Source organism: Hypomesus nipponensis, chromosome 15, assembly GCF_054491055.1.
Source record: "Hypomesus nipponensis isolate SF chromosome 15, ASM5449105v1, whole genome shotgun sequence".
NCBI classification, from domain to species: domain Eukaryota; kingdom Metazoa; phylum Chordata; class Actinopteri; order Osmeriformes; family Osmeridae; genus Hypomesus; species Hypomesus nipponensis.
In genome coordinates, this window is record NC_140375.1 from 15,568,389 (window position 1) to 15,593,505 (window position 25,117).

Here is a 25,117-nt window from a genome sequence, read left to right on the forward strand (position 1 = left end):
TTTAGATTGAGCTCATCTGAAAACATGAATAAAATACCATTCCATGACAAAAAGAAACTGAAGTTTTACTTTCAAGACATGTTTTCCAAATGTGGAAGAAAAAAAATCTATACTTCTTGTATCAATCTGAACTATATTGGTCATTTAGACAATCAAAAGTAACGGGGGGATTTGGCCTTGACTCTAACCACTGAGCTATACTCATCCCCTTTTCTACAGCTGGGTGTCCTACAATAAACTACACTCTAAATATTGACAGACCATACTGTACATATTTTTTTTTTTTTTATGGCTTAATTAAACAAAAACCAAAGTTTGACAAACATTGTACTGTAGCTAAGCCCACAAAGTTAATGGTTATTACATGCTATTCATTCATGTGTATTTGCCCCTGCCACAATACAGGATTTTGTTACTGGTGAAACATTGGTTAAAAGCAAATATTTGTTATTCAATGCATTTTATTCAAAAAAGTACATCCCTTTTGTTTCAAAATCCTGTCACTTCACATTTCATATTCCCTGGATTCACTAGATGTCAAAGCAGTAGATTCCTTTTGTTTCAAAATCCTGTCACTTCACATTTCATATTCCCTGGATTCACTAGATGTCAAAGCAGTATATATAAGCCCCAAGAAAATAGCTGAGGAAACATTTTTCCAAAACGTCATAGCCCAGCAGAGTAACCCAATGTTAATCACTGTCCATGGTTAACGGGGAAAAAAATAGTATTTTTTATTAAACTACATATATATTGATTCCTAATTGGTTCATACAAAAATGAGGTCTGTATCCCCGGGTTACTTCAGCATGTTAGCAGAGGGCTGTTTACGCCCCTCCACAGCTTCATCATCTGCTGTGGAGAACGCTTGTGTACCAGAAGCAGGTTCTTGTGGATACACAGATTATCCCTATTGTGCTCCTGAATGTCAAAAGTCTTGAAGCCTTCGTGCTCCGTTGGCGTGATCCCAATGGCCTGGAAACACATGCCGGTGTAGACATCATCGATAGGGAACAGAGGGATCAGCTGCGAGATGCTGTAAAGGGGCTGGATCAGGCTTCCTGAGAAGAGAAACCCTCCACCTCCGGCGTAGGGAGGGTAGGGTCCATCGAAAAAAGACAAAGGTATGTAGTACTTGCTTTGAGGATCGCGTAAGGGAGTGGCTGAGTTAATAATCTGCCCAACGTAGAGCTTGGAGGTCTGTTCAGGCGACAAAGACTTCAAGTAGCGAAAAACAGCTTGTCTATTGACAAACACGTCATCATCCCCTTGAAAAACAAAGGAAACTCCCAGACAGTGTTCCATGGCCCACCTGTAAAACACATGCTCTTTGAGGGTCAAATTGAAAAAGGACTCGTGAAAATCCCATTGGAGCAAATCTCGGAAGTGATTCGCCTCAAACGATATCAGCTGCCCGATGTCAGGATCGTCCCGGGCAGAGGAGCCCAGGATGAACACGGTGCGAAGCCTCACCCCACCTTCATACCTGCCCTCCTGCCCCCACGTCTGCCTCACCACCTGTCTTTGCTCAAAGTTCTGTGGTGCGGATTTGATGGCGAAAAGTATGAGGAGGTCGTCCACTTTCTCCTTACCGCCACTGCACTTGTCTGGCTGATTGATCATCATGTCTGGAACTCGGCAGTCCATGCCGTACAAGAAGTCTTTGTGCAGATTTGGATAAGTGCCAAAGTCGTGCATGTTTGTTTTCAGCAGTTCTTCATTTGTTTCTATACAATTCGACCAACTGAGTTTGGGTTTCTCTGGTGAGAAATCCCCCTTGTCGAGCTGCTTTATGAAGGACATCAATTTACGGTTCCAGAAGGCCGTGTTCTGAACAACTGCCTTCCTGAAGCTGTCTGAGACCAACAGAGGCACTACATCGGGGACAGAAGTTGTTGAAACAAAGACCGTTTTTTGGGTGTCCCTTTCCAACTGGTGCATGGGTGTGGCAATGTCATTCTCCTCTGTGGTGGGAATGACAGAGGCCTCTTTTATAGGCATGTGGTCCAGAGTCACCTCAGGATAGTGGTATGAGAAGTAGTAGACAAAGCTGATGAGGACCACCATAGCTACAACGGCACCATGGCGTTTCATCCTAGGCCTCATTCTTGAAAAGAGGAACTAGGTGTAGATCAGCAGATAAAACTGCTCATCAGAAAAGTACAAATACAACTGCTTCTGGATACCCTTCGGGGAAATGTACACCACTTCCTGTGGTCCTTTTTTCTGAAGTGCCTATAAGAGAGAAAGAGCATTTCCCTGTGATCTCACAAAAAGTAATTTGTTGAAGATGGGTGATAGCATGACTATGAGATATCCATATAAAATGTCTTAAACTCATTTGAACTGCAGCCCGCATTACACAAAGATTTTTTCCTCATCTAAAAGTCGTTGACTCATGAAGCAAGAGAGTGGGGGTTTCGTTTAGTGGTTTAGGCATTGACTGCAGATCAAGAAGTTGCAGGTCCAAACCTTGTTCGTGGCTTTGGATATAGGTCTGCAAAAGAATACATCAAGCTACAGAAACATTGCACAGCTTCCTGATTTTGTATTTCCTCAATCCACCACATGATTGTCATCATATCAAGAAGGCCATGAGTTGCTACAATGCCATCTAGGCCATTTTGATATAGCCTGGGCTTATGCGTTTCGGATAAACTGAAAATGTTGTCATGTATTTCAATAACAAACAGAAAAACGACTATTGTAATATTATAGCTAACAAGAAATTAATTGCTTTGATGAAGTAAACACGGCAACGGCCCAATTGAATCTCTGGGAGTTTAGGCAAGACTATCCCAATCTCGTTTGCCTATTAGACGCGCTTTAACACGCGTAGGGGTAGATGTCTGTCCTACGTGTAAGCTACACCTAAGAGATGTATTCGATATACAATTTCCCACATTATTTTAAACAATGTCAACAAGCGTGACTACCAATATATGTAGCTTAGTTATGAGTTTCCAAGGGTGGTGAACAGCATTGCGTTTCTCTTATAAGGATCTATTCGTTGTCCTCTGAGATTAATTAACCACACAGTAGCCTAAATTAGCATTCCCAAGAGGTCACTGTCAACGAAGCCTACTTGGGAAAAAGAAGCACACACGTGCAATGCTTCGAATTTAAAATGTTAACAATTTATTACAACTAAAACTATACTGAATTCCTTTAATTACGCGTTTTATATTATGTGTAGACTACCGATTAATTTATAATATAACCACAAATATATGCGTAAATGTATACCCATGGTTACATTTACCTAGAATAGCTTTTTGTGAACTGCCTGTGCGTTTAAGTCGCTGTGTTTTTGTTGATTTCCATGATCATTTAATATTATTCGAAGGTGGTGAGAAACACAGCTACAATTTGCGCCACAATCTTAAAATATGCCCCCCCCCCCAAAAAAAAAAAGAAAATGAATGAAAAATATAATAATAATAATAATAATAATCCCCTAAAGTGATAGTTATTAAAACTTCACCTTGATCGACCAACAAATACATTTAAACTCGGACTTTATGAATGTAGTATTGTTCTTTTAAGTTGAAAGTTACAGTGTAGACTACTGTAGTCTATACAAAAGCTGTAGCTTGTAGTCCTAATAATAAAAATGTGAATTAGGCTATATAAAAGATTAGCTTAAGTTCTTCTCGACAAACATCTCGAATGTGTAGGCCTACATTTATGAACTAAATCACAGTCGAGACGCAGTAAACGTATCCCAATACGCATTAATAATTGTTTGGTGCTTTCACTCCAATCCAACTGTAAGATTAGCCGACATTTAATTACGCAACCAAATGAACAGCCAATAGCATAGCATACTTGCCGAATTTTTCTGCGTTGATGTAGGCTATAGACAATCCTCACCCAGCAAACATTTTATAAAATTACATTCCAAATAAAGCGACAAGCGCATTGCCAAGTCTACCCACAGGAAGTTTAAAAAGACGAGTCACTATAACATGGGGTACAAATCTGTTTGGAGGAGTGGCTCAATGAACATGCCCACACAGATCACAGGTGGGGCCACGGCAAGGTGCAGCCAAGTCAATTAATAAACTAATCAATCGCGTTTTAAACACGTAAAGCTACTTTTTGACGCAATCGCCTATGATCCATCCTAATGTAAGATGTTTGTGTAAAATACCCCTAGGCTATCCTGTTTAAATTGGTCAGCTAAAAGTGATCTACTCATGCTGCATGCATAAGCCTGCACGCTCACGTGTGAACACTTTATTATCGTACTCGTTTGAATCACTTACACATAACAGTCAGCAGAGGGCGCCAGCGGCATATAGATACCATCTAGCACTAGGCCCCGAACAGCTCCGTTGTTGTGGCTCCAAATTTTTTGGCTCTTGTCTGTACCTTTGTCACGCCCCAAAATTTGCTATTTCAGGGTGCATTAAGGCGCATAGAACAGCATCCGGGCCATTTTCAGCCCAACCAGTATTACATACCCTATTCGGAGAGTGAAATACCCTATAAAATCTGTAAATGACCCACACTTCTACATTTGTTTGGTATAAAAATATTCAAAACAATTGTAGCCTATAATCTGCCTTTATGTCAGGTTTGTTGACCAAGTATTTTCAGGATGATTTATGTGCAACACTGCTCGACCAGCACTCCATGCACTGACTAGCCTGGCTGCCAGCCCAACTTCTCCCCGCCCACAAAAAAATGTGGTCGGGAAGTTGGGTCTGGAGGGTCTTGTATTGGGGAACAACTACAGAAAACCAGAATCTGGGCGTACCAATGAAATTGCCAGGGCGGGCTTTATACAATGATGGACAGATGATCAACAGTAACTTAATCACCCACGTCACAAAAGAGCGCTTAAGTTGAATTCGTTTTGAACAAACAACATATTACGTTGCTCTGATTGGTTGTAGGTCTATCCAATTGAGCGAAGAGGCATTTGTTTTCTAGCCTCGTTTGAAACACTCCCCGTAGTCAAAGCCCAACGGAGAGTTCTCAGACTCATATTCTGACTAGAATTATGAGTAAGACAACGTCAGGCTATGCACTGACTGCATATTGTGTCGAAGCGTAGGCTATTTGAGCATGCGACCAATTGAGAGACGGAATTTGATTACAGTGATTGTTGCTGTTGGTTTAGTCTACTACTGCGTGTATTTGGCAAAATACGTATTCATCCTAGAGAGGCCTTCTCATCTGTAGGGTTCATCGCCAATGAGTATTCTACGGTCATTGACTGGTCTTCCTTTGTCTACTCTACAGGGTCGTACTTGGGATATGATTGAATCCCAAAATTATAGGATACCTGATACATATTTGAATGTCAAACTCAAAGTGGTCAAAAACATAATAAATAAGAAGGCGTTTAATGAAATCTTCAAATTCGGATTCGCAATTTGACTAGTTTCAAACCCTTTCGTGATTGGCCTAATAGTAAGGGATTGGAGGGTATAGATCACTGTAGTGACGGAAATTGGTTGTCCATCTTTACACCAACAGCTCAAAATAAATCAGACGTTTTTTAACATATTGCCTGGTATCTTTAGTCAATGAAGTTTATATAAGATTCAGTTATCAGAGAGAAAAAGTATCATTTAAAAATAGCACTTCAAATAGCAATTGAATAAAGAAATGCGGCAATATTCATTTGTTCTAAAAACCCTGTTTGTTAACATAGGATGCAATCATGTCAGCATTAGGAAGAATAGCCTGAAACGTTAAACACATTTAATATGATCACACACATAATCAACATCATAACAATAATAAGAGATTTGCTTTTCCAAGGCCGCTTTGTGAATATCAAATAAAATCTTAACGCCCAGTTTGTATGATATTAATACATAGTTTCTTTCACCCCGCTGATACAACACAGTGATCTGATAAAACAGGAATGATAACAGCTGTACACGTGTTTACTTATTTAACTATAAAAGATTGCAACTATCTCACGCAGGAAAATAAGCATTTTCAAATCATCAAAACTAGGCCTAGCAGTCCATCATTCCTAACGGTCGAGTACAAAGGTACTTCCTGTAGTACTTCCTGTAGAAACACATAAGACACTCATGACAGGTGTTACTCTTCTGAAGGGGGTAGTCCAAGGCACTCCATTATTGGCTGAGTTCACTGTTGTCATATTTATATCTACAAATACACCCAAGGAGGGTGTTCATCAACAGGAAATGACCACACATATTGCTAATGGTAGTTGCTGGGCCAAACAGAGTAGCTGTGTGATGAAACACTTTTTGGTTGGAGGCACAATATTGTGTAATCAACACATACATTTCTTGTAATTAAGAGACTGCCACACCTTGGTCTTTCCTTTTAAAAACAGAATGGTAAACTTTAAGAGGGCACTGCAAATTGTACCCTTCTGTTCCTCACTCAAAATTGTCCTTCTGAACTTATTTTATTTATTAATTTTTTAAGAAAGAAAAAAAGTGCAGCGGACTCTTAATTTTTTCCAGAGCTGTAGTTGATGAAGAATATGAGGATATATCAGAGGCAAAAATGCTCTCTGTTGAAAAGGCACAATAAAGTAGGGAGGCAGGAGCAGAAAAAACAGACTTTTGTGAGACATTAACGAAGGTCGCTCTCGTCGTCCTGTATGGTTTTCTTGATACGGAGAAGCATAGTAGTGAGCCACTGGTCCAACCGTGAAATAGTGTCATATTCCTTTACCTGTGTCATAGGCAGAAAGGAAAATATTACTAAAATATCTGATTTCACTTTTTCTTTTTGAAAGCTATTGTATTGCATACTGTAGAGGCAAGTTTCCCTTACTGAATCAGTATACGCTTCCACGTTCTGTTCCTCATACGCATCTAAAAGTTTCTGGTACGAGAAAAGACGAAAAAGTTGTACATCCATAAATATTTTGTAATATATATACACAACTTATTTTTGTTACATATACAGTGGTATACAACATATTTTAATATACTCTATAATAAAAACCAAGCACCTCATTCAACGACAGATGTTAACACAGACACTAACCTTTAGCAGTTTGTATTCTCGAGAATCGGAAAAGGCGGGAAACATTTCTTCATACTTTTGCAAAGCAAGCTAGGAGGAAAAGTAAAGACGTTTCAGCAGAAACCCTCAATTGGCCGTTCGGATTCAGACGGAAGTCATAGTGGGAAGGACTTACTTTGGCATTCAGCATATCCACACAGAAGTGACAGAGCGCTGCCTTGAAGAAGTAATCCTTTGCACTGTACTTCAGAAGGGTGCTGTCCATTGCATAGGTTCCAATCTACAAAAAAAAAACATTTCACATAAAAACATGTCTGCAGCACTACCTTGTATGACACATCACTCCCTTGCATTGAAGGTTACATCTACTTGTTTGTTATAAAACTGAATCACACAAACAATAACGTCCTCTATCTTGATATCTTGGTTTATTAATGAATTATCCAAATATCTATTGCCACATGAATGAATATGAGTGTTCACCTGCTCATAGATCTCGATAGCTTTCGGGTACTGCTCCAGCTGAGCTGCATAGGTTGCCACTTTGAGAAGGCACTTGTTAGCTGAGCTGACAGGCCAGGTAAAAAGACACATACTTTAGTACACTCATTCACAACAGACAGTCAAAGACTAATGTGTCTCTATATGTCTTATGCCTACCTAATGGATTCCTCTCCTTTGTAATAGTCTGCTGCCTGTTCATAGTGAGCAATGGCCTGCCAAGAGAGAGACATACAGAAAGAAAGAGAAAGAGAGAGAGATAGATAGATAGATAGAGGGAGAGAGAGGGAGAGAGAGAGAGAGGGAGAGAGAGAGAGAGAGAGAGATTTGGTTAGCAGGGAACATATCAACCACTCAGTCTGACAGACATATGTGGGGTTAAATCAGATTTGGAGTCAGCAACTTACTATAGACATGAAGAGAGGGTGATTATGATGCATGTGACTGAGATATATCTTAATAATATGTGGGAAAAAAAGGCATCAGCTACATTTTTCTCTGACCTTGTCAATGTCCACCAGTTCAGTCTCATAAACTTCGGCGATGGTGATGTGATGTTTTGCAGCAATTGTGAACCTTCCCTAAAAATATAAGGAGAGAAACTCAAAATTGACAGAACGTGCATTGTAAGAACAACATTAATGTGATTTAAAGTAACCCAAACCACTGTGCATTACACAAGTGCAATAGTGTTTACTCAAATGTGGAGAATCTCACCATGTCTGTGTATATCTCAATAGCCCGGTTTAGACAGTTTATGGCCTCTACGAGAGAGAGAGAAAAGTTATAGAAAAGAAGTCAGTTAGGGAAAAAGTAATAGAATTACAGGTATGGTGTGATTCACCATATAAGAAATAGTAAACTCCCAAAATAAATTGGCATGGACTAAAAGGATGTACTGGTTTTGCTTGGACAACTAAAAGTGATATAACTTTGTGAGCAAGAGTAATACCTTGTGGATCTGCCTTTTTGAAAGAATTCCCAGCATCAATGAAGTTACTAGCTGCATCATGTTTGCTTTGCATTTGCAGATGAAGGAGGGCAGCCTGAGAAAATGCATTTCCTGCAGCTGAAACACACATTTCCAACCAAAAAAGAAAAAAACATTTTGATAATAACAAATGTGAGTTGTTCTGTCCCCGTCCCCCCCCCCCCCTCCGTACACTACTTGGGATAAAAGTGGCTTCTAAGTAGGGGTGTAACGATACAATCAGCTCACGATTCGATACGCATCACAATACTCGGTGTCCAATACAATACGTGTCACGATATTTTGAACAAAACTTTCAATTAAACTGAAATTCGTTGGGGTGGGAATCTTTTGGTACCTCACGATACGATTCTTGGGATCATTAAAAATGTATTCACTTTTTTTTGCGATTTCTAATCAAAAGAAATGTTTTAATAAAATAAATAACTAAATAATAACATAAATTTATTTTTATTTTTTTACATTTGTGAATTGATGTGAATCGCTAGAAGACTGAATCACAATTCAAATGTGAATCGATTTTTCCTCCCACTCTTAGAAATTCAATTAACAGATTTATTTCCAAAACATTTTCAATAATTTTCTTTGTTGTACATACAATTTAGTTAACCCAGTTCAAGCAATTTCTGTGAATACACGCATGACGCAGGTGCAGAGTAGGTCACGGAGGGATCAAACGGACGTCATATTGTAAAAATATTGCCATTACACTACGATACATATTGTAAACATTTTGTATTGCGATATATCGTTCCACGATATATTGTTACACCCCTACTTCTAAGTGAATACATGTAAATACAGCATGTAAAATGCAAGAAACTTTATCAAACATTTGGCTACATAATTTCTTACCACACCAATTCTTGGCCATCTTGAACATATTTGCGGCCCTTGCATATAGGTCACACGCCTCCTCCATTTTCGAGGAGCCTCTAAAATAACAATAACAGGAGAAATCAAATAGACCTTGGTCTACTCAACGTAGTACACTCGTGCACTAAAAATGGTTGCAAAATTATTCCTAAAATAACAAAAAATAATTTTGTGAACAAAAATAAGATCATTACTGCGAGTTAGTGCGTTGTCTTCAAGATGTATAGTTTACTTTTTTCTATTTCAGTTTTGTTATACTGACAGATATTTTATTCACTAAGACAGTGATTTACACTTGAGCTTTTTTTTAGCTACCCGACTGCTGGGTCATCAAAACTACGGCATAAATAAGATGGTGAAAGATTTCGAAATCGTGTTTTGACACAACTACTGTAGCTAGCCTACTGTAGACTCGACTTAGGATCCGTATAACAGGTTTAGCCTGAAAGTAAGTAAGCAACTTAAACTGTAAGTTAAGTATCGAGGAAAAACAAACAAAAGACACCTTTCGAGAAATCATCTTAACAGGCTGGCTAGTTGTTACAGTAGTGTACAAAAACTGCAGGACAAAACACAAGTATGCTAATTCTACTTACTAGCCAATACTTAAAGCTAACAAGTGTGTGAAGCTAGCTAATACGACACCTCGTTTTGTGTATTAAAAGGGCAATGGCTAGTCAACACCCAGGTCATCGGAACCTGAAACTTTGATGGCATATGAGTCTTTGTCAACAACGCATTACCTCATCACGACACCGGGCGGCCCTGGAACCCTATACGAAAACACTCAAACCTAATGACTATCATGCTAACGAGGGTAGCAGTTGCACAAATCCAACAATTTGCTAAACCCTACATATTTTTAACACTGATGTAATAACACATTCATGTCAATTAGTTCCTCTGTAATTGTATAGTCTATAAGTTAAGTAGCTCTCCACCTTCCTTAGCTGGCGACAGCAAGTTCGATAACGTTGATTAGCCTACTGTCTAAAGAAAGCTAGTTAGCTAGCAAGAAATGGAACGCTTACCCAAAAAGCCCCCCAAAAAACGACTGGGAAGATTTAACTTTCTTTTCAGCTTCAGCCATTAGAACCAATGCTTCTTTTTCTTTTCCAGAGTTATCCATTGTGGTATACTGTATTTCAAAGATGATTTTACAGTGATAACAAGCGGGTATCTGGGAATCTCCCCCAAAAAAGTATCAACTGATGCACTCACTGTACTGTTGGCATCACCTATGTCACGTGGGGTGGGATATGACGAATTTGACGGACCTACTGCCTGTTGTTTTAGTGATACATTTGTAAAGCGTGGATCAGATGGCTCTATCGTGGATATTAGTATCGGATATTTCAGAATATTTATATTCCTTATATTTTTAAGTTTTCGATCACCGGTAGATGTCAGTAAAAAGCATGAGAATGGTATATGTTGAAATTAAGTTGATGTATAGTAAGTTAAGTGGTTGATCAATATTGGTCCAAATCAGTATTTATAAGTTGGAAGTCGACTCTTTCCAAACTTGAAATAAACCAATTGAATCCAAAGCTAAATTCATTGCAGTAACTTTGTGAATATAATTAATCTGCGGAAGGATGTGAGTTGAATTGACTGAGCCACTTTGAAAGTCGAAACAAATGTAGTTAGGGAAAGTACATCGATAATGGATAATCCTAGTCATCAGGCCAAACACAGTATAACCGACGAAAGAGTCTTCTTAGACTTATTGCAACGAGATATGGAAACACTCTGTCAATATTTTTGGTCAGGCAAATGCAATGGTCCTCAGTTTCCTGCCTGTAGTTGGGTCCTGTATGGAAGCCCGTGCGAGGCTGTCCTGGAGACCCCGCGCTGCCTGCACCTCAATCGTCTCGGGTGAGTTTGCTACAATGTAGCAATTTCTCTATTAATCAGAATAACTATAATAAAGCTGTAACATTTGCATACTGCAGGCAGATGCCAAACCTTGCATCTTCCAGGGTCAAATGCTGTAGTCCTGCACGCTCAGGAAAACATACTCATTTTCCAACGAATTCCCAAGCATACCCCCCTGATCCAAGAGTATTCCAACATTAACTCATATTTTGCTTGCAAAGATAGCTACGCAATTGCATTTAAAGCAAGCATATTGCTGCCCGTTGTAAATTCTGCTTAAATGCAAGCGTGCAATGCAAATGTTTTGATAAACCCTATCGGGTCATGATATGTGTTGAATGTCAGATGTATTGGCTGCGTCTGAATCAACACAAAATGTTGATAGTCCGTAAGCAAGACTCCTTAGCTAACCAAAGCTAGCTTGCTAGTTAGCTACCGTTAGCTAACGTAATTGAAGACTATCAAGCTGGTTATATCGAACCGCTCCAAAAACAAGGATGATTAGCGGATATCGAATTGTGAGATGAATACACACAATTTTAGAGTGAAGCGGTAAACTGCAAAACATTAGCTGGCGTGGAGTATGGCTATGATCTTGATATATTATAAGCTCTATGCAATGCTAGCTGGTTAGCTCTAGTCGCTTCGCAGTATCCCTCCATTCATATCCTGCGCAGCACTTCTTCATTGCAATGTAATGGCTACGAACGTTGCCTTCGTAAGAGCGGCAATTTGGGATACAATCGGATGAGGTGTCGGAGCGCCGAGTGCTCATGTTTTAAGCCCACTTTATTCTTAAAAGAGGTTTGCTACGCATCTTGTTTTGGTTGGTTGGTATGGGCTGGTAATAAAGCTAGCTAGTCACACAGACAACAAAAATAGTCCATGGGTCAAAACCCCGCGTTTTCACGTTCTGTTGTGTTACACTCTTGATTAATCAAAATTGTATTGCCATAGGTATATGTAATGATTGGGTATTCATAATGTAGTGTTTAAAAATGCGGGATTGCAGCAGCTCTTTATTGTCTGAGTACACACCACCAATATACAGCGTAATGTGTACTATTTCATACTATATTTAGCCAGCTGATCACTTAGGGTTCAGATTCAGTTTGCTGTTGATTGGATGCTGACTGTACTATGTTCTTAATTCACTTATCTTTTTCCAAACTGTTGTTTTATTTTCGTGATGATTTTGCTTGATAACGAGCCGTTTTACTCTGTTTTTTTGACTGCTGAACTATTTTATTGTAGAGTTGGAAATGAGGAGAATTCGGTGAAACATGGGTATTCGTCAGAAATGGCTTTTGGTAGACTGTTGGAAACGGTTTCTGTTTCTCTTATTTTGTTGGATAGCAAACCTCTGAAAGACATTACTTCAAAAGTATCTACTCAAAAATCTAGATTAAGGAATTTAGACTAAACCTTGACAGAAAATATCCCATTGAGTTCTCAGGACTGTTAACTTATACTCATCACTTATGATGGAACTCATTTCACCTTTAAGCAATGCACTTCCAACATCCCATCAATCTGTTGCAGAATGTGAGCAATATACTTACATTTGTTACTTTAGTATTAGTGTTGAGGTAAATTTATTTCCTGTCTGTCATGCTTTAAGTCAGACACATTAAGGGATTTAGGCTAAACCTGGAAAGAATAATGTCTCTCCTCTCTCACTTCTGCCTCAGTCTTGGCTGAGGTCAAGTTTGTAACAACATACCTGACTTTGTGGGTGTGAACGAGGTTTAGCCCTGCTAAGTCCATCTTATTTGTGCTATTATAAACACTGTCTTTTCGTCTGTCATGTTTTACAGTTGACATGGATGATGAAGACGGCAGGTGCCTGCTAGATGTAATTTGGTAAGTTTGTGTCCCACCAGACATGCATTGGTTGTGTTCATGTGTGATACAACGTTGGACCAATCCTTACTGATGTCCCTCTCCCACAGTGACCCTCAAGCACTCAACGACTTTCTTCATGGATCAGAGACGCATGTGAGTATCCTCTGCTAGGTCTTCAAATGCTTTTGATTTATGCGGGGCTGGAACTGTACCCGCCAAACCGGGTAAACGGTAGGATGGATATTTTTAATATCTGTCTGAGTGACAACACGGCGCACACAGGCCACATAGCACATCCCTTTACCCCCCCCCTCCCCTCCCAGGATACATGTTTTCTTCTCTCAATCCTCTGCTTATGGGTGTCTGTGCTGTTTGATTGCACTCTATTCATCCCCCCGTTTCCCCCTTGTATTAATACACAAAAGGACAGAAACTAATCTAATGCTTGCAATATTTGTTTTCGGACTATCCTTTTGTCTTCTGCTCCTTTTTATACTTTTGACTTTCACTTGGGTGTCTTTGTCTTGGATCTTTGGTTGATCGTTGGGTCTGCGCTGTCCTTTCTGCTGTTCTCTGTTTGATGGCCTGTCTGCATTCCCCTCTGTCTTGTCCTTGTGGCGTTTCCCCTCCTGCCCGGCTGTCTGTGGTGTCCTGTCTGTCCTATCCTGGCTGTGTCTGTCTGTCCTACCCTGGCTGTGTCTGTCTGTAGCTGGACACTGATGACCTTTTGGATGGCTCAAGTGACCCCTCAAGCTCGTTCTTCTCCACTGCTGGGGTGAGTAACATCCCCCATCCTTCTGTCTCCTCCATATGTGTAGCATGCGTCTCCCCCTCCCACCCCCCGCCTGCCCACCCAATAACATACATCCACCGTCTTCAAACTCCAGTTGACCCCGGTGTGACCCCGGGAAGGTCAAGGGGCCTGCTTTGTCAACATCTTTCTGTCTCCAGCAGCTCCATTCCTCTTCATCCCACACGCCATCTTCACTACTCACCGTCAGCGGGCTTCAATTTGACTCTCTTGTCCCCTAGGACCATGTTCCCGAGATCCAGCCGGCCGTCCAGCTGTCCGTCAGCGAGCCGCCAGGCCTGCCCAGAGTCAGCGTGGACCTGGACTTCCTGGAGGACGATGACATCCTGGGCGGCTCTCCGGGTGGCGGGGAAGGCGGGAGCAACGGCATCGGGACCAATCACGAGCCGTGTGACATCCTGCAGCAGAGCCTGGCGGAGGCCAATATCACAGAGCAGAGCCTGCAGGAGGCCGAGGCCGAGCTGGACCTGGGATCCTTTGGCATACCGGGCCTGGCACAGGTGGTCCAGACTCTACCGGACGCCAGCCTGTCTGGGGCTGGGGGCACTGCAGTCGGTGTAGGAATAGGAGTGGGTGTCGGGGGAGCAACAACGATCTTCCCGGGGCCAGGCCCTAGTACCACTGCCACACCTCCCAATGCTGCGGCTGACATGCTGGGATCAGTTCTGGCTCATCAGGGCCTACAGCTCCAGTCCCAGGTCATGAACAAGGCTATAAGTGTTCAGCCCTTCATGCAGCAAGTAGGCCTTGGAAATGTAACTCTTCAACCGATTTCAAGTCTCCAAGCTCTTCCTAATGGGAGTCAGTCTGGACATTTGGGCATCGGACAGATACAAGTAGTGGGTCAGCCCACTGTTATGACTATAAACCAGTCTGGGCAGCCTATCCTGGCCAAAGCCATGGGTGGCTACCAGCTGCACCAGCCGGGGCCCGAGGCTTCCGGCGCAGGGACGCAGGCGGGGCTTGGAGGATCCGTCCTGAGCTCCGGAGGGGGACTTTTGATTCAAGGGGGCAAAGCCACTCTGGGATCTCCTGCTTTAAACGGACCTGCTGTCTGCGTCAGCAGCAGCACCAGCAGCAGCAGCAGCAGCAGCACTATGACGACTCCTGCTGGCCTCGTGGGCTTTGGCAATACCCCTCTAAGCGCGGGGCTCGGACCCCAGGCACAAGCGCAAGGCCAAATCATGCAGATCATCCAACGCACTCCAACCCCCATCCAACCCAAACCCCCCCAAGGGGGAGCCATCCAACCCAAAATCTTCAAGCAGCAGCAGCAGCCAGTGCCCCATCCCCTGCAAAACGAAGCCAACAAGGCTCTAGGGGTCCAGCAAGTCCCAGTTTCCGCTGCTCAGAATGTAGCCTTTCTGACAGGCAAGCCAGGCTCTAATGTTGTCCTGAGCACACAGGCTGCGTCTCAGGGCCCCCAGTTCCAACAGACCCTGTTCAAGCAGCAAGGAGCCCATACGTCAGGCAAGCCTCTCAGTGTGCACTTGTTGAATCAATCGGGTAGCATCGTTATTCCCTCCCAGACGGTTCTGCAGGGTCAGAACCATCAGTTCCTGCTGCCTCAGTTGCAGGCAGGGGGCCAGATTTTGACCCAGCACCATGGTGGCCACATCATCACCAGCCAGGGCCCCGGAGGGCAGCTCATCGCCAACCAGATCCTTGCTGCCAACCAGAACATCAACCTGAGCCAGGTATTAGCCTCGCAGGGGCACCCTGGCGCCGCCCACATCCTCTCTGGACACATCCAGCTGCAGCCCGGCCAGATGGGTCACCCCACTCTCTTCCAGATGCCTGTCACGATAGCCCAAACTCAGACCCAGACCCACCCCGTCACGGGCCATGCCCAGACTGTTATCCAGGGCATGCCCATCCAGAACTCCCTGGCCATGCTGAGCCAGGTGGAGGGCCTGAGCCCGGCCGTCAGCCTGCAGCCCGCCCTGCAGCCCCAGGCGGGGGGAGTCCCCAGCAGCAGCGGCGGCGCGGCCGTCGTGGCCCAGGGCCAGCCCGGGGAGAGCGTCACCGTGCTGGGGAGCACCACGGAGCAGGCTGCTCACCCCGGCCAGCACAACACGCAGTCGTCCATCCTCACCATGCAGACTGCTCCCTCGTCTGTGGCCGTGTCGGTCCCCTCGTCCTCTCCGTCCTTGTCCGTGTCCACCACGTCCTCTGTGAGCACCATGGGGCTGGGCCAGGCCCAGCACAGCCCAGGCAGGGTGCTGTTCACCCCCCAGGGCTCAAGCATGATCCTGAGCCAAGAGTCGCTGCAAATGTTCCTGCAACAGGTCAGTGTGCTCCGTCAGCTGCTTGTTTACACTGTCTGCGAAACAGTTGGCAAATAAAAAAAGAGAACGATAACTTGCACGGAGTGATGTCCCGGTCTGACCTCTCTGGTTTACTATTTTACCCCCCCCCCCCACCCCGCGTTGGTAATTCTGCTCATGTCAGGACCAGCGCCAGCAAACAGAGAATGACTCCGCCCCCTCTGTGGGCATACCAGCGTCTGTTATCGTCAGCAGCAGCACCACTGATCTGGCCCCCTCAGGCCATGACGGCCTAGTATCTGAGGCTCAGGTGGGCCACAGCCTCTGCCCCTCCCCTGGCCCCACCCACATGGCAACAGTGGTAAAGCAGGTAGAAACGCGCCCCCCCCCCCTTCCCCTTATGCTAAGCCCCGCCCACCTGTTGCTGCCGCTGTCGTTGCCGCTGCGTTAGGGTGCTGTCTGTCCCTGGAGCCTTCTCTCTCCCAAAGTCACCACTACTTGGTCTGCTTACCTTCTCCTCATCGTCCTCCCCCTTTTCCTCATCTTCCTCCCCCTTTTCCTCATCTTCCTCCCCCTTCTCCTCATCTTCCTCCCCCTTCTCCTCATCTTCCTTTTCCTCATCTTCCTCCTCCTTCTCATCTTCCTTCTCCTCCCCTTTCTCCTCATCTTCCTTCTCATCTTCCTTCTCCTCATCTTCCTCCTCATTTTCCTCCTCCTTCTCCTCATCTTCCTCCTCATTTTCCTCCTTCTCCCCCTTTTCCTCATCTTCCTCCCCCTTCTCCATCTTCCTTTTCCTCATCTTCCTCCCCCTTCTCCTCATCTTCCTCCCCCTTCTCCATCTTCCTTTTCCTCATCTTCCTCCTCCTTCTCATCTTCCTTCTCCTCCCCTTTCTCCTCATCTTCCTTCTCCTCATCTTCCTCCTTCTCGTCTTCCTCCTCCTTCTCGTCTTCCTCCTCCTTCTCCTCATCTTCCTCCTCCTTCTCCTCCCCCTTCTCCTCATCCTCCTTCTCATCCTTCTCCTTCTTTCTGCCACACTGACGATGGTGGTGCATGGTGTCCAAATCCTGCCTCATTTCCATTGCCATGTCCTTTGTCCATACGTACAACTGTGGTATTATTAACGTGTCTGGCTGTTTGCCTCTGTGTGTCTCTGCACGTTGGCTTGATCCTACTCACTGTTTCACTGTTTTGACGTGCATGATGCTAAACAGACTCTAAATGTAGTGAGTGGGTATCTATGGCTGTGAGCATGTTGGTGTGACTCATGCTTGTGCCTTTTAGAATAATCCTCCTAAATACTCTACCTGTCACTGTCTCTCTGACATCTTTCTTTGCATGAGCACATCTGGTCAACTCACTGACCCTCCTTCATCTTGTGCACACCCAGGATGGTATACTCTACCCTACCCTTCCCCCAGCTGGTATACTCTACCCTTCCCCCAGCTGGTATACTCTACCCTACCCCCAGCTGGTATACTCTACCCTACCCCCAGCTGGTATTCTCTACCCTACCCCCAGCTGGTATACCTACCCTACCCCCAGCTGGTATTCTCTACCCTACCCCCAGCTGGTATTCTCTACCCTACCCCCAGCTGGTATTCTCTACCCTACCCCCAGCTGGTATACCTACCCTACCCCAGCTGGTATTCTCTACCCTACCCCCAGCTGGTATACCTACCCTACCCCCAGCTGGTATACCTACCCTACCCCCAGCTGGTATTCTCTACCCTACCCCAGCTGGTATTCTCTACCCTACCCCCAGCTGGTATACCTACCCTACCCCCAGCTGGTATTCTCTACCCTACCCCCAGCTGGTATTCTCTACCCTACCCCCAGCTGGTATTCTCTACCCTACCCCCAGCTGGTATACCTACCCTACCCCAGCTGGTATTCTCTACCCTACCCCCAGCTGGTATACCTACCCTACCCCCAGCTGGTATACCTACCCTACCCCCAGCTGGTATTCTCTACCCTACCCCAGCTGGTATTCTCTACCCTACCCCCAGCTGGTACACCCTACCCCCACCTGGTATACTCTACCCTACCCCCAGCTGGTATTCTCTACCCTACCCCCAGCTGGTATTCTCTACCCTACCCCAGCTGGTATTCTCTACCCTACCCCCAGCTGGTACACCCTACCCCCACCTGGTATACTCTACCCTACCCCCAGCTGGTACACCCTACCCCCACCTGGTATACTATACCCTACCCCCAGCTGGTACACCCTACCCCCAGCTGGTACACCCTACCTCTAGCACAGTAGCCTAGATCTCTTGTTTTGAACTCAATCCAAAGCTTTCACCCCCCCCCCACTCCTCCCCCCCCCCTAACGACTAGCTATGACCTGCTCCCCTAAACCCTTCAATCATCACACAAGCTACATCCCAGACCTGCTGACCTCCGCCCCTTGCTGGTTCCCTCTGTTTTCCTTTCGCTAATCACAGGAGCAACTGTATTATTATCCAAATACAGTTATAATGATGTTTTTATGCTGTTATCCTTATCTCAAATGACTTGCAATTCAAGGTTGTGATGACCTCAATCTGATTTGCTACACTATTCACAGGCAATTTTGCCAGCTTTAGTGTTATATGTAGTACTGTTTGTCACTGAATCTCTTTCTGCTTGCAGATGTGTGTGTGTGGTTTTGTGCTTGAAGTCCTCTTGCCTCCTGTTATTCTGCTGTAAATACGTGTCAGATCAAATATTTAGTTTGACTTTTGTGTTTCTGGATTGGAGGCCTTGCTATATCTCTGATGGTCTCCTTGTTTGTTTGGATCCCACGTCTTCAGGTTCCTCCCACTGGTCACCCACAGCCTCTGCGGATCCAGAGCATGTCCCCCTCTCAGCCCCTTGCCACGCACACAGCACCCCCTCCCTTGGCAGACAGCCCCCAGCCTTCCCACTCCCCGCTCACCCTGGGTCAGCACATCCAGTCCCCGCACCACCACCACCAGCAGCAACAGCAGTCCCGCCCCCCGTCTCAGCCCCAGGCCCAGACTCCATCTCGCTCCTGCACACCCTCCTCCCTCCCCCCTCTCTTCATCGTCCACAACCAGCTCCCCGGGTCCCCCCAGCCGGCCCCTCAGCCCCAGCAACAGCACCCCCCGCCGGCTCACATCCAGGTCCAGCTCCAGCTGCAGCCCCAGGCTCGACCGCCCTCGCAGCCCGCTCCCTTCCAGCCTGACATGCCTCCCGCCTCCTGCTCCCCCAAACCCCCCCAGGCTCCTCCGGCCCAGTTCCAGTTTACGGCGCCTCCCCTCGGCACGGTGGTGAAGGCCCAGGTGCCTCTTCAGGGGCTGAACGCCGAGCAGCAACACCACTTGCAGCTGGTAGCGGCTCAGCTCCAGACGCTGTCCACCATCACCCTGCCCACGCCTCAGCAGAAGCAGCTGCTGGATAAGCTGCACCAGGTAAAAACGGCCCCCCCTCAGACAGCACCCTCACACGCTTGGCGAAAGGGTGTCCAGTTCGGTGTCCTTTACCGCCCCGAGCGAGGCTGCCTGGGGGCGTTTGTGAACCCTCCTCCTCCTCCTTCCTCCCAGGTCCAGCAGAACATTCTCCTGCAGGCCAAGCAGCTTCCGTTTGGCTCCCAGCAGGATGTGCCTGTCGCTCCAGGTGTGACATCAGCAGCCAGCGCAGGCACACCTCTCCAGCTCCCCCCACTCTTGCAACAGACATCAGTGCTCGTCAAGACCCCTATCACAGGTCAGACATGACCATTCTTAACATTGAATTGAAACATTGAGTACTTCAGAATTTTTTTGTCAGTGTAACCAGCTCTTGGTTGCCTGTTAACTCTCTTTTTGAAAGAATCTCTCTTCAACGTCTGTTTTCAACTTCTCTCCTCAGCATCCAATGATCTGCAGGTATTCTCAGGATCCCAAGGACCCTGTGGGACGGTTAACCAGGTGGTTACTCCAGCCAGCCTTACACAATCTGTACAGGTGAGAACCACGACCACTGCAGCCCCCGGTGGGATCGAATGTAGAGAGTATGACAGCTCTGACCCCCCCCATTCCCCATCCTGCCCTGGTGCAGGCAAATGTGGGCGTGATCAGCTCAGTGGGAGGGGTCATCTCAGTGGGAGGGGTCTGCTCAGTGGGAGGGGTCAGCTCAGTGGGAGGGGTCTGCTCAGTGGGAGGGGTCAGCTCAGTGGGAGGGGTCTGCTCAGTGGGAGGGGTCAGCTCAGTGGGAGGGGTCAGCTCAGTGGGAGGGGTCAGCTCAGTGGGAGGGGTCAGCTCAGTGGGAGGGGTGTGTCTGGGGAAAGCTGAGATGCAGATTCAGGTGTTGGGGACGGCTCCGTCCACTGGCCCCTGGTCCCATCCAGAGCCAGGTGAGGTCACAGTCAGGACGCCTGGGTGCAGAGCAGGCCTGGGGTCAGGGGTCAGGCACGGTGGATGAGATCTTTAGTCTGGTCTTGATGTTGTCTTTTTTCTCCCTCTCGTCACAGACGACAACTTTGAAGATGCCTTTCTGCATGGAGCCCAGCAAGGAAGCCAGGTGTGTTTGGGTTCAGCTGGGTTTAGTGTGTTAGCTTCTAGACCTGCGTTTTGGAGCAAGGCCTTGGTTATCAGACCTAGTGATAGTTTGTGTTTCTCGTATGACGTGACTAAAATGACAAACGCAAATGAGATGTAAATCCCCGTTCGATCGACATGTTTTAAAAGGTTGTCTCGTGTGTGTGTGCGTGCGTGTGTGTGCAGGATGCTGGAGCAGCTTAGGAAGCAGCAGGGGTCCGTTCTGTATCCAGACCAAAGTGCTCCGTTCCACTCCTTTGAGGACACTCTGCACAGACTGCTGCCTTATCACCTCTACCAGGGCACCGCGTCCTCCCCCCACGACTACCGCAGAGGTACCCCCCAAGCCCCCCCCTGCTTCCCCAGCCCCCCTCTGCCTCTACTGCCCCCACCCCCCCCCCCCCCACACACACACACACACACACCCAAGTCTGACCACATCCTCCCCTCTCTTCCTCCCCAGTGGACGATGAGTTTGAGAGCGTCTCCAGTCAACTCCTGAAGCGAACGCAGGCGATGATCGACAAGTACCGTCACCTGCTCTTTGAGGAATCCAAAGTAAGTTTACAAGTTGCGAGTTCCACGGCCTTGGTTCCACCTGGCCGTGACGCGTATTTAACCCCTGCTTGTTGTTGGAACACCAGCAGAGGCTGGGTCCCTCGGCAGAGATGGTGATGATCGACCGGATGTTCATCCAGGAGGAGAAGATCGCCCTGGGTCAGGACCGGATTCTGGCCAAGGACAGACCAGGTACCTCCACCTACACCCTGGGAAAGCACACACTCACAAACTCTCCATCCTGGAATATGGCGCCTTCGTTTAGCAAACTTGGCAAGCTTTTATCCAAAGCGAAATATATACGGGGGGGATTTGAACCTGCAATGATCTGCAGTCAAATGTTCTACCCCTCCCCTCATGATGATGTTTCTCTCTGTCTCTCTCTGTCTGTCTCTGTCTCTCTCTCTGTGTCTCTCTCTCTGTCTCTCTTTGTCTCTCTCTGTCTCTCTCTGTCTGTCTCTCTGTCTGTGTCTCTCTCTGTCTCTCTTTGTCTCTCTCTGTACGTCTCTCTCTGTCTGTGTCTCTCTCTGTCTCTTTCTCTGTACCTCTCTCTCTCTGTACCTCTCTCTCTCTCTCTCTCTCTGTACCTCTCTCTCTGTCTCTCTCTCTGTACCTCTCTCTCCGTCTCTCTCTCTCTCCAGAGGAGTATGTTGCCAACTCGCGCATGTTGGAGAGTGCGTCTGCCGTGTCCTCCCAGCCCCCCCTGCCTGTTGGCCTCAGCTCTGGGAGGGCTAGATTTACTGCAACAGAGCCACCTCCTGTGCCCACGGGATCTACCCCAACACCTGCTCCCCCGGTCCCCGCCCCTGCCCCCGCCCCTGCCCCCAGCACGACCCCAGCCCCCGCCCCTGCCCCGCCCCCATCCCACTTCCCCTCTACCAAGCTGGTGATAAAGCAGGCTGGCGGGGGGGCCTCAGTGTCCTGGTCCAGTAGCTGCTCCCCGGCCCCTGCTCCAGGGGTCAAACCCCCGGCGTCTGAGGCTGCCAGGCAGAGCTCATCCTTCAGCCGCGCCCCGCCTCCCTCGTCGTCCTACTCCTCCTCTCGATTGGCCGACGACGACGACGCTCTCCCTCAGCGAACTAGCAAACCGCCCATCAAGACCTACGAGGCCCGCCGGCGAATCGGCTTGAAGCTGAAGATCAAACAGGAGGCGGGCTTTAGCAAGGTGGTCCACAACACCGCCTTGGACCCGGTCCACACTCAGCCCCAACACAACCCCCATTCCCAGCCCCAGCCTCAGCCCCAGCCTCAACCTCAGCCCCTAGCCAAGGCCAGCCCTGCAGCCCCCTCAATCACTACTGTGATCAGGACTCCTCCCCCAACCTGTAGTGCTGCTTCCTCGTCAACGACCTCTGTAGAAACCACACAATCCAACCTTCCCCAGCGAGGCGAGGCTCCCCCGAGTGCTGCCCGCCCCCCCTCCTCCTCCTCCTCCCACCCCTGGTCTTCCTCCACGTCCTCCTCCACCCCCTCCATGGCTCAGATGAACGGGACTCTAGAGCACCACGACGTCAGCGGAGTCAAACGCAACCCCGCCTCCACGGCGACCCCGCCCCAGACCACGTGTCGCCTGCCTCTGCGGAAGACCTACCGGGAGAACATCAGCCCCCGCGTCCGTCCGGGCGTACCGGGGGGAGGGGGTGACAGCCTGCCCTACCCCAGGCCTGTCTCCTCTCCCCCCAAAACCCAGACGCCATCCTCCCCCTCGGCCTGGGACAGGACTGTGATCGCCAGCGTGAAGCTGGAGAACAGAGGCGGGGCCAGAGAGGCCTCTCACCCGCACGCCGAGCCAGGCCTCGAGGGGGGGAGGCTGGGGAACTCGGTAGACGCTCTGGGCCACGTCTCCGCCCGCGGCGTCAAAGCCCCCCAGCAGCCTCAGCGGCGCTCCGACAGGGAGGAGGAGGAGGAGGAGAGGGAGGCGAAGCACGCGGACCCCGGTGCTGATGCGGGGAAGTACAAGAGGGTCAGCAGTAAAAACAGACAGAGGGAAGGTGGGCCGTTTCGGATGGACCAGCACGCCCCCGGGCCGCCCTCCCCGGCAGAGTCCTCCTTCACCAGGGACTCTTCGCTTCCTGCCAAACGCTGCAAGTCCGATTCCCCCGACATGGACGTGGACAACGCCAGCTTCTCCAGCGGCAGCCCGCCCGACGAGTCTCTGACCGACCACCTGCAGAGTGCCATCGACAGCATCCTCAACCTGCAGCAGGGGCCGTCCGCCCGTCAGGGCAGTAAAGGGGGCAGCTCCCGGCCCCACCACCACCACCAGCGGCCAGGCGCCTCCGGGCCCTCGTCCCACAGACCCTCAGTCCCCCCCTCGTCCTCCTCGTCGTCGTCCGCCTCCCTGGCCACCGGTCGCGGTCACAACGGCAGCCTGGTGCCCCAGACTCACAGCAGATAACAGCCCCTCAGCCTGAGGGCAGACAGACACACACACACACACACACAGACACACAGACACACAGATGGGACATTCTGAACAGAATCACTGTGCTCTGCTGAGCTGTGTCGGCCTAGTTTGTCCATTTGAATTGTCCAAAAAGATTTCTTTGTCGTTTACTACTTGACTCAGTACTCTCGCTGGGGCTGGGGCTGGGGGGAGTGGGGTGGGGATGGGGGGCGAGGCAACTGTTCTGCATCGTCTGTGTGGTAAGTCAGAATGTTGAAGCTGCAACTGTGAGCTCTTCTCTTCTACGGTCAGGAAACAAGATGAATTGGTCGGAAGTTATTACTGTCAAGAGCCACTCGTTTCTCGCTCTTTGTTTTCTCTCCCTGCATTCATCTACATTCCTCTGTCATGTGACATCTGTCATGTGTTTCTGGCGCCGGTCCACCCGACCCTCCACGGTCTCTTGTTCTTCAGCTGCCCACAGAGGAGCTGAGAACACGCAGCATCGCTCACAGGTTCCAGCTGCCCTCTGGGTTACCTTGATCAGGAGGAGAGGGAGAGAGAGGGAGGGAGAGAGAAGGGGGAGAAAGGGAGGGAGGGTGAGAGAGAGGGAGGGACAGAGAGGGGGGAGAGAGAGGGAGGGAGAAAGAGAATGAGGAAGAGAAGTTGACCTGGTTTAGAGATCCCATTTATCATGTCTTCATTCTCTTTCCCTGTAGCGTAACATTGGAAACATACTCTGGTTAAGTCTGTAAATCTCCCACCAGGCAGTTCCCATTTTTCATTTCATATACATGTTGCATATAACTGATTACATGTACCGTCCAGAGCCGGCTGGATTTATAGTGAAGTGGTTTACTTTGTGGCTGCTCTTGGGAATTGTATTACTGTAACAAGGTGTAAAATGAACATGTATTGATGAAATTGACATGCTAAAACTCTTTTTGTTTGGTTTGAACGTCATTGATTTTCCAGGCACATGTTTTTTTTTTTGTTTGTTTTTTTTTTGACACCTTTGTTGCTGACTTTGCCAGGTTTGGGACATTATGCATATCTGTCAACTGATGCCAGGCCAGTCTTTAATTGTTGATCTTTTTCCTTTATCAGTCTTTGCCTAATTTCTCCCTGTCACACTGTCAATCCTCCAGCCCCTTCCCCTTCTGTCGCCTGGTGGACAATTCAAATACAGCGAGAGCAATGACATTGAAAAAAGAACAAGAATAATGTAAAAAAAAATAAGGAAGAGATAAAAGGCCGTAAGAAAATTCGAAGTATAGTATTACAGATTAATTTTGTATTGTATTTATTGTGTATAATGACACTTTTTCAAAAGAAATGTACATTTAGTAAAACTGTAAATTAAACCTTGCTTCTTTTATGAAACATTCATCACATGTATGTTTTATCAACTCCCTCGTGTTTGCTTACGGGTAACATAACTGCACAGTGAAAGATACAAACCAACAGATGTTTAACCATGAGCTCATTCCAGTGGGTTCAAGGACACTGTA

At 47.3% G+C, this 25,117-nt stretch overlaps 3 protein-coding genes across 7 annotated transcripts; 1 reads left to right on the plus strand and 2 right to left on the minus strand.

Moving 5' to 3' along the window:
- Nucleotides 1-44: 44 nt before the first annotated feature.
- On the minus strand, nt 45-2,808 carry b3gnt2l (UDP-GlcNAc:betaGal beta-1,3-N-acetylglucosaminyltransferase 2, like). Its single transcript, XM_084674194.1, has one exon. It carries the CDS (start codon nt 2,104-2,106, stop codon nt 805-807), a length of 1,302 nt encoding a protein of 433 aa, XP_084530320.1. The 5' UTR covers nt 2,107-2,808; the 3' UTR covers nt 45-804.
- A 2,892-nt stretch (nt 2,809-5,700) lies between these two features.
- On the minus strand, nt 5,701-10,590 carry napab (N-ethylmaleimide-sensitive factor attachment protein, alpha b). Of its 3 annotated transcripts, none has more exons than XM_084675087.1 (11): nt 10,372-10,590; nt 9,320-9,399; nt 8,426-8,542; nt 8,191-8,237; nt 7,977-8,054; nt 7,633-7,688; nt 7,456-7,540; nt 7,148-7,252; nt 6,994-7,062; nt 6,778-6,828; nt 5,701-6,675 (listed from the first exon to the last, which is right to left on the minus strand). In XM_084675087.1, the coding sequence occupies exons 1-11, from the start codon at nt 10,467-10,469 to the stop codon at nt 6,574-6,576; spliced, it is 888 nt and encodes a 295-aa protein (XP_084531213.1). In that variant the 5' UTR covers nt 10,470-10,590; the 3' UTR covers nt 5,701-6,573. The 3 variants fall into 3 exon arrangements, with proteins under 3 accessions (XP_084531213.1, XP_084531216.1, XP_084531215.1); XM_084675090.1 differs by lacking the exon at nt 10,372-10,590 and adding an exon at nt 9,937-9,955; XM_084675089.1 differs by lacking the exon at nt 10,372-10,590 and adding an exon at nt 9,535-9,875.
- bicra (BRD4 interacting chromatin remodeling complex associated protein) lies at nt 10,584-24,184 on the plus strand. Of its 3 annotated transcripts, XM_084675082.1 has the most exons (14): nt 10,584-11,218; nt 13,036-13,081; nt 13,171-13,216; nt 13,773-13,838; nt 14,096-16,162; nt 16,326-16,511; nt 18,935-19,555; nt 19,688-19,850; nt 19,995-20,089; nt 20,596-20,645; nt 20,849-20,997; nt 21,126-21,220; nt 21,307-21,412; nt 21,862-24,184. In XM_084675082.1, exons 1-14 carry the CDS (start codon nt 11,122-11,124, stop codon nt 23,616-23,618), a joined length of 5,544 nt encoding a protein of 1,847 aa, XP_084531208.1. In that variant the 5' UTR covers nt 10,584-11,121; the 3' UTR covers nt 23,619-24,184. The 3 variants fall into 3 exon arrangements, with proteins under 3 accessions (XP_084531208.1, XP_084531210.1, XP_084531209.1); XM_084675084.1 differs by lacking the exon at nt 16,326-16,511; XM_084675083.1 differs by lacking the exon at nt 13,773-13,838.
- The last annotated feature ends 933 nt before the right edge of the window (nt 24,185-25,117 follow it).

Bases quoted from the DNA above. Each gene is read 5' to 3' on its own strand.
- napab (XM_084675087.1), bottom strand. From the start codon at position 10,469: ATGGATAACTCTGGAAAAGAAAAAGAAGCATTGGTTCTAATGGCTGAA. The intron at 7,541-7,632 runs GTAGGCATAAGA...CTGGCCTGTCAG, and splicing joins AAAGGAGAGGAATCCATTAG to CTCAGCTAACAAGTGCCTTC. The intron at 7,253-7,455 runs GTGAACACTCAT...TTTTTTTTGTAG, and splicing joins CTATCGAGATCTATGAGCAG to ATTGGAACCTATGCAATGGA.
- b3gnt2l (XM_084674194.1), bottom strand. From the start codon at position 2,106: ATGAGGCCTAGGATGAAACGCCATGGTGCCGTTGTAGCTATGGTGGTC.
- bicra (XM_084675082.1), top strand. From the start codon at position 11,122: ATGGTCCTCAGTTTCCTGCCTGTAGTTGGGTCCTGTATGGAAGCCCGT. The intron at 11,219-13,035 runs GTGAGTTTGCTA...CATGTTTTACAG, and splicing joins CTGCACCTCAATCGTCTCGG to TTGACATGGATGATGAAGAC. The intron at 13,839-14,095 runs GTGAGTAACATC...CTTGTCCCCTAG, and splicing joins CGTTCTTCTCCACTGCTGGG to GACCATGTTCCCGAGATCCA.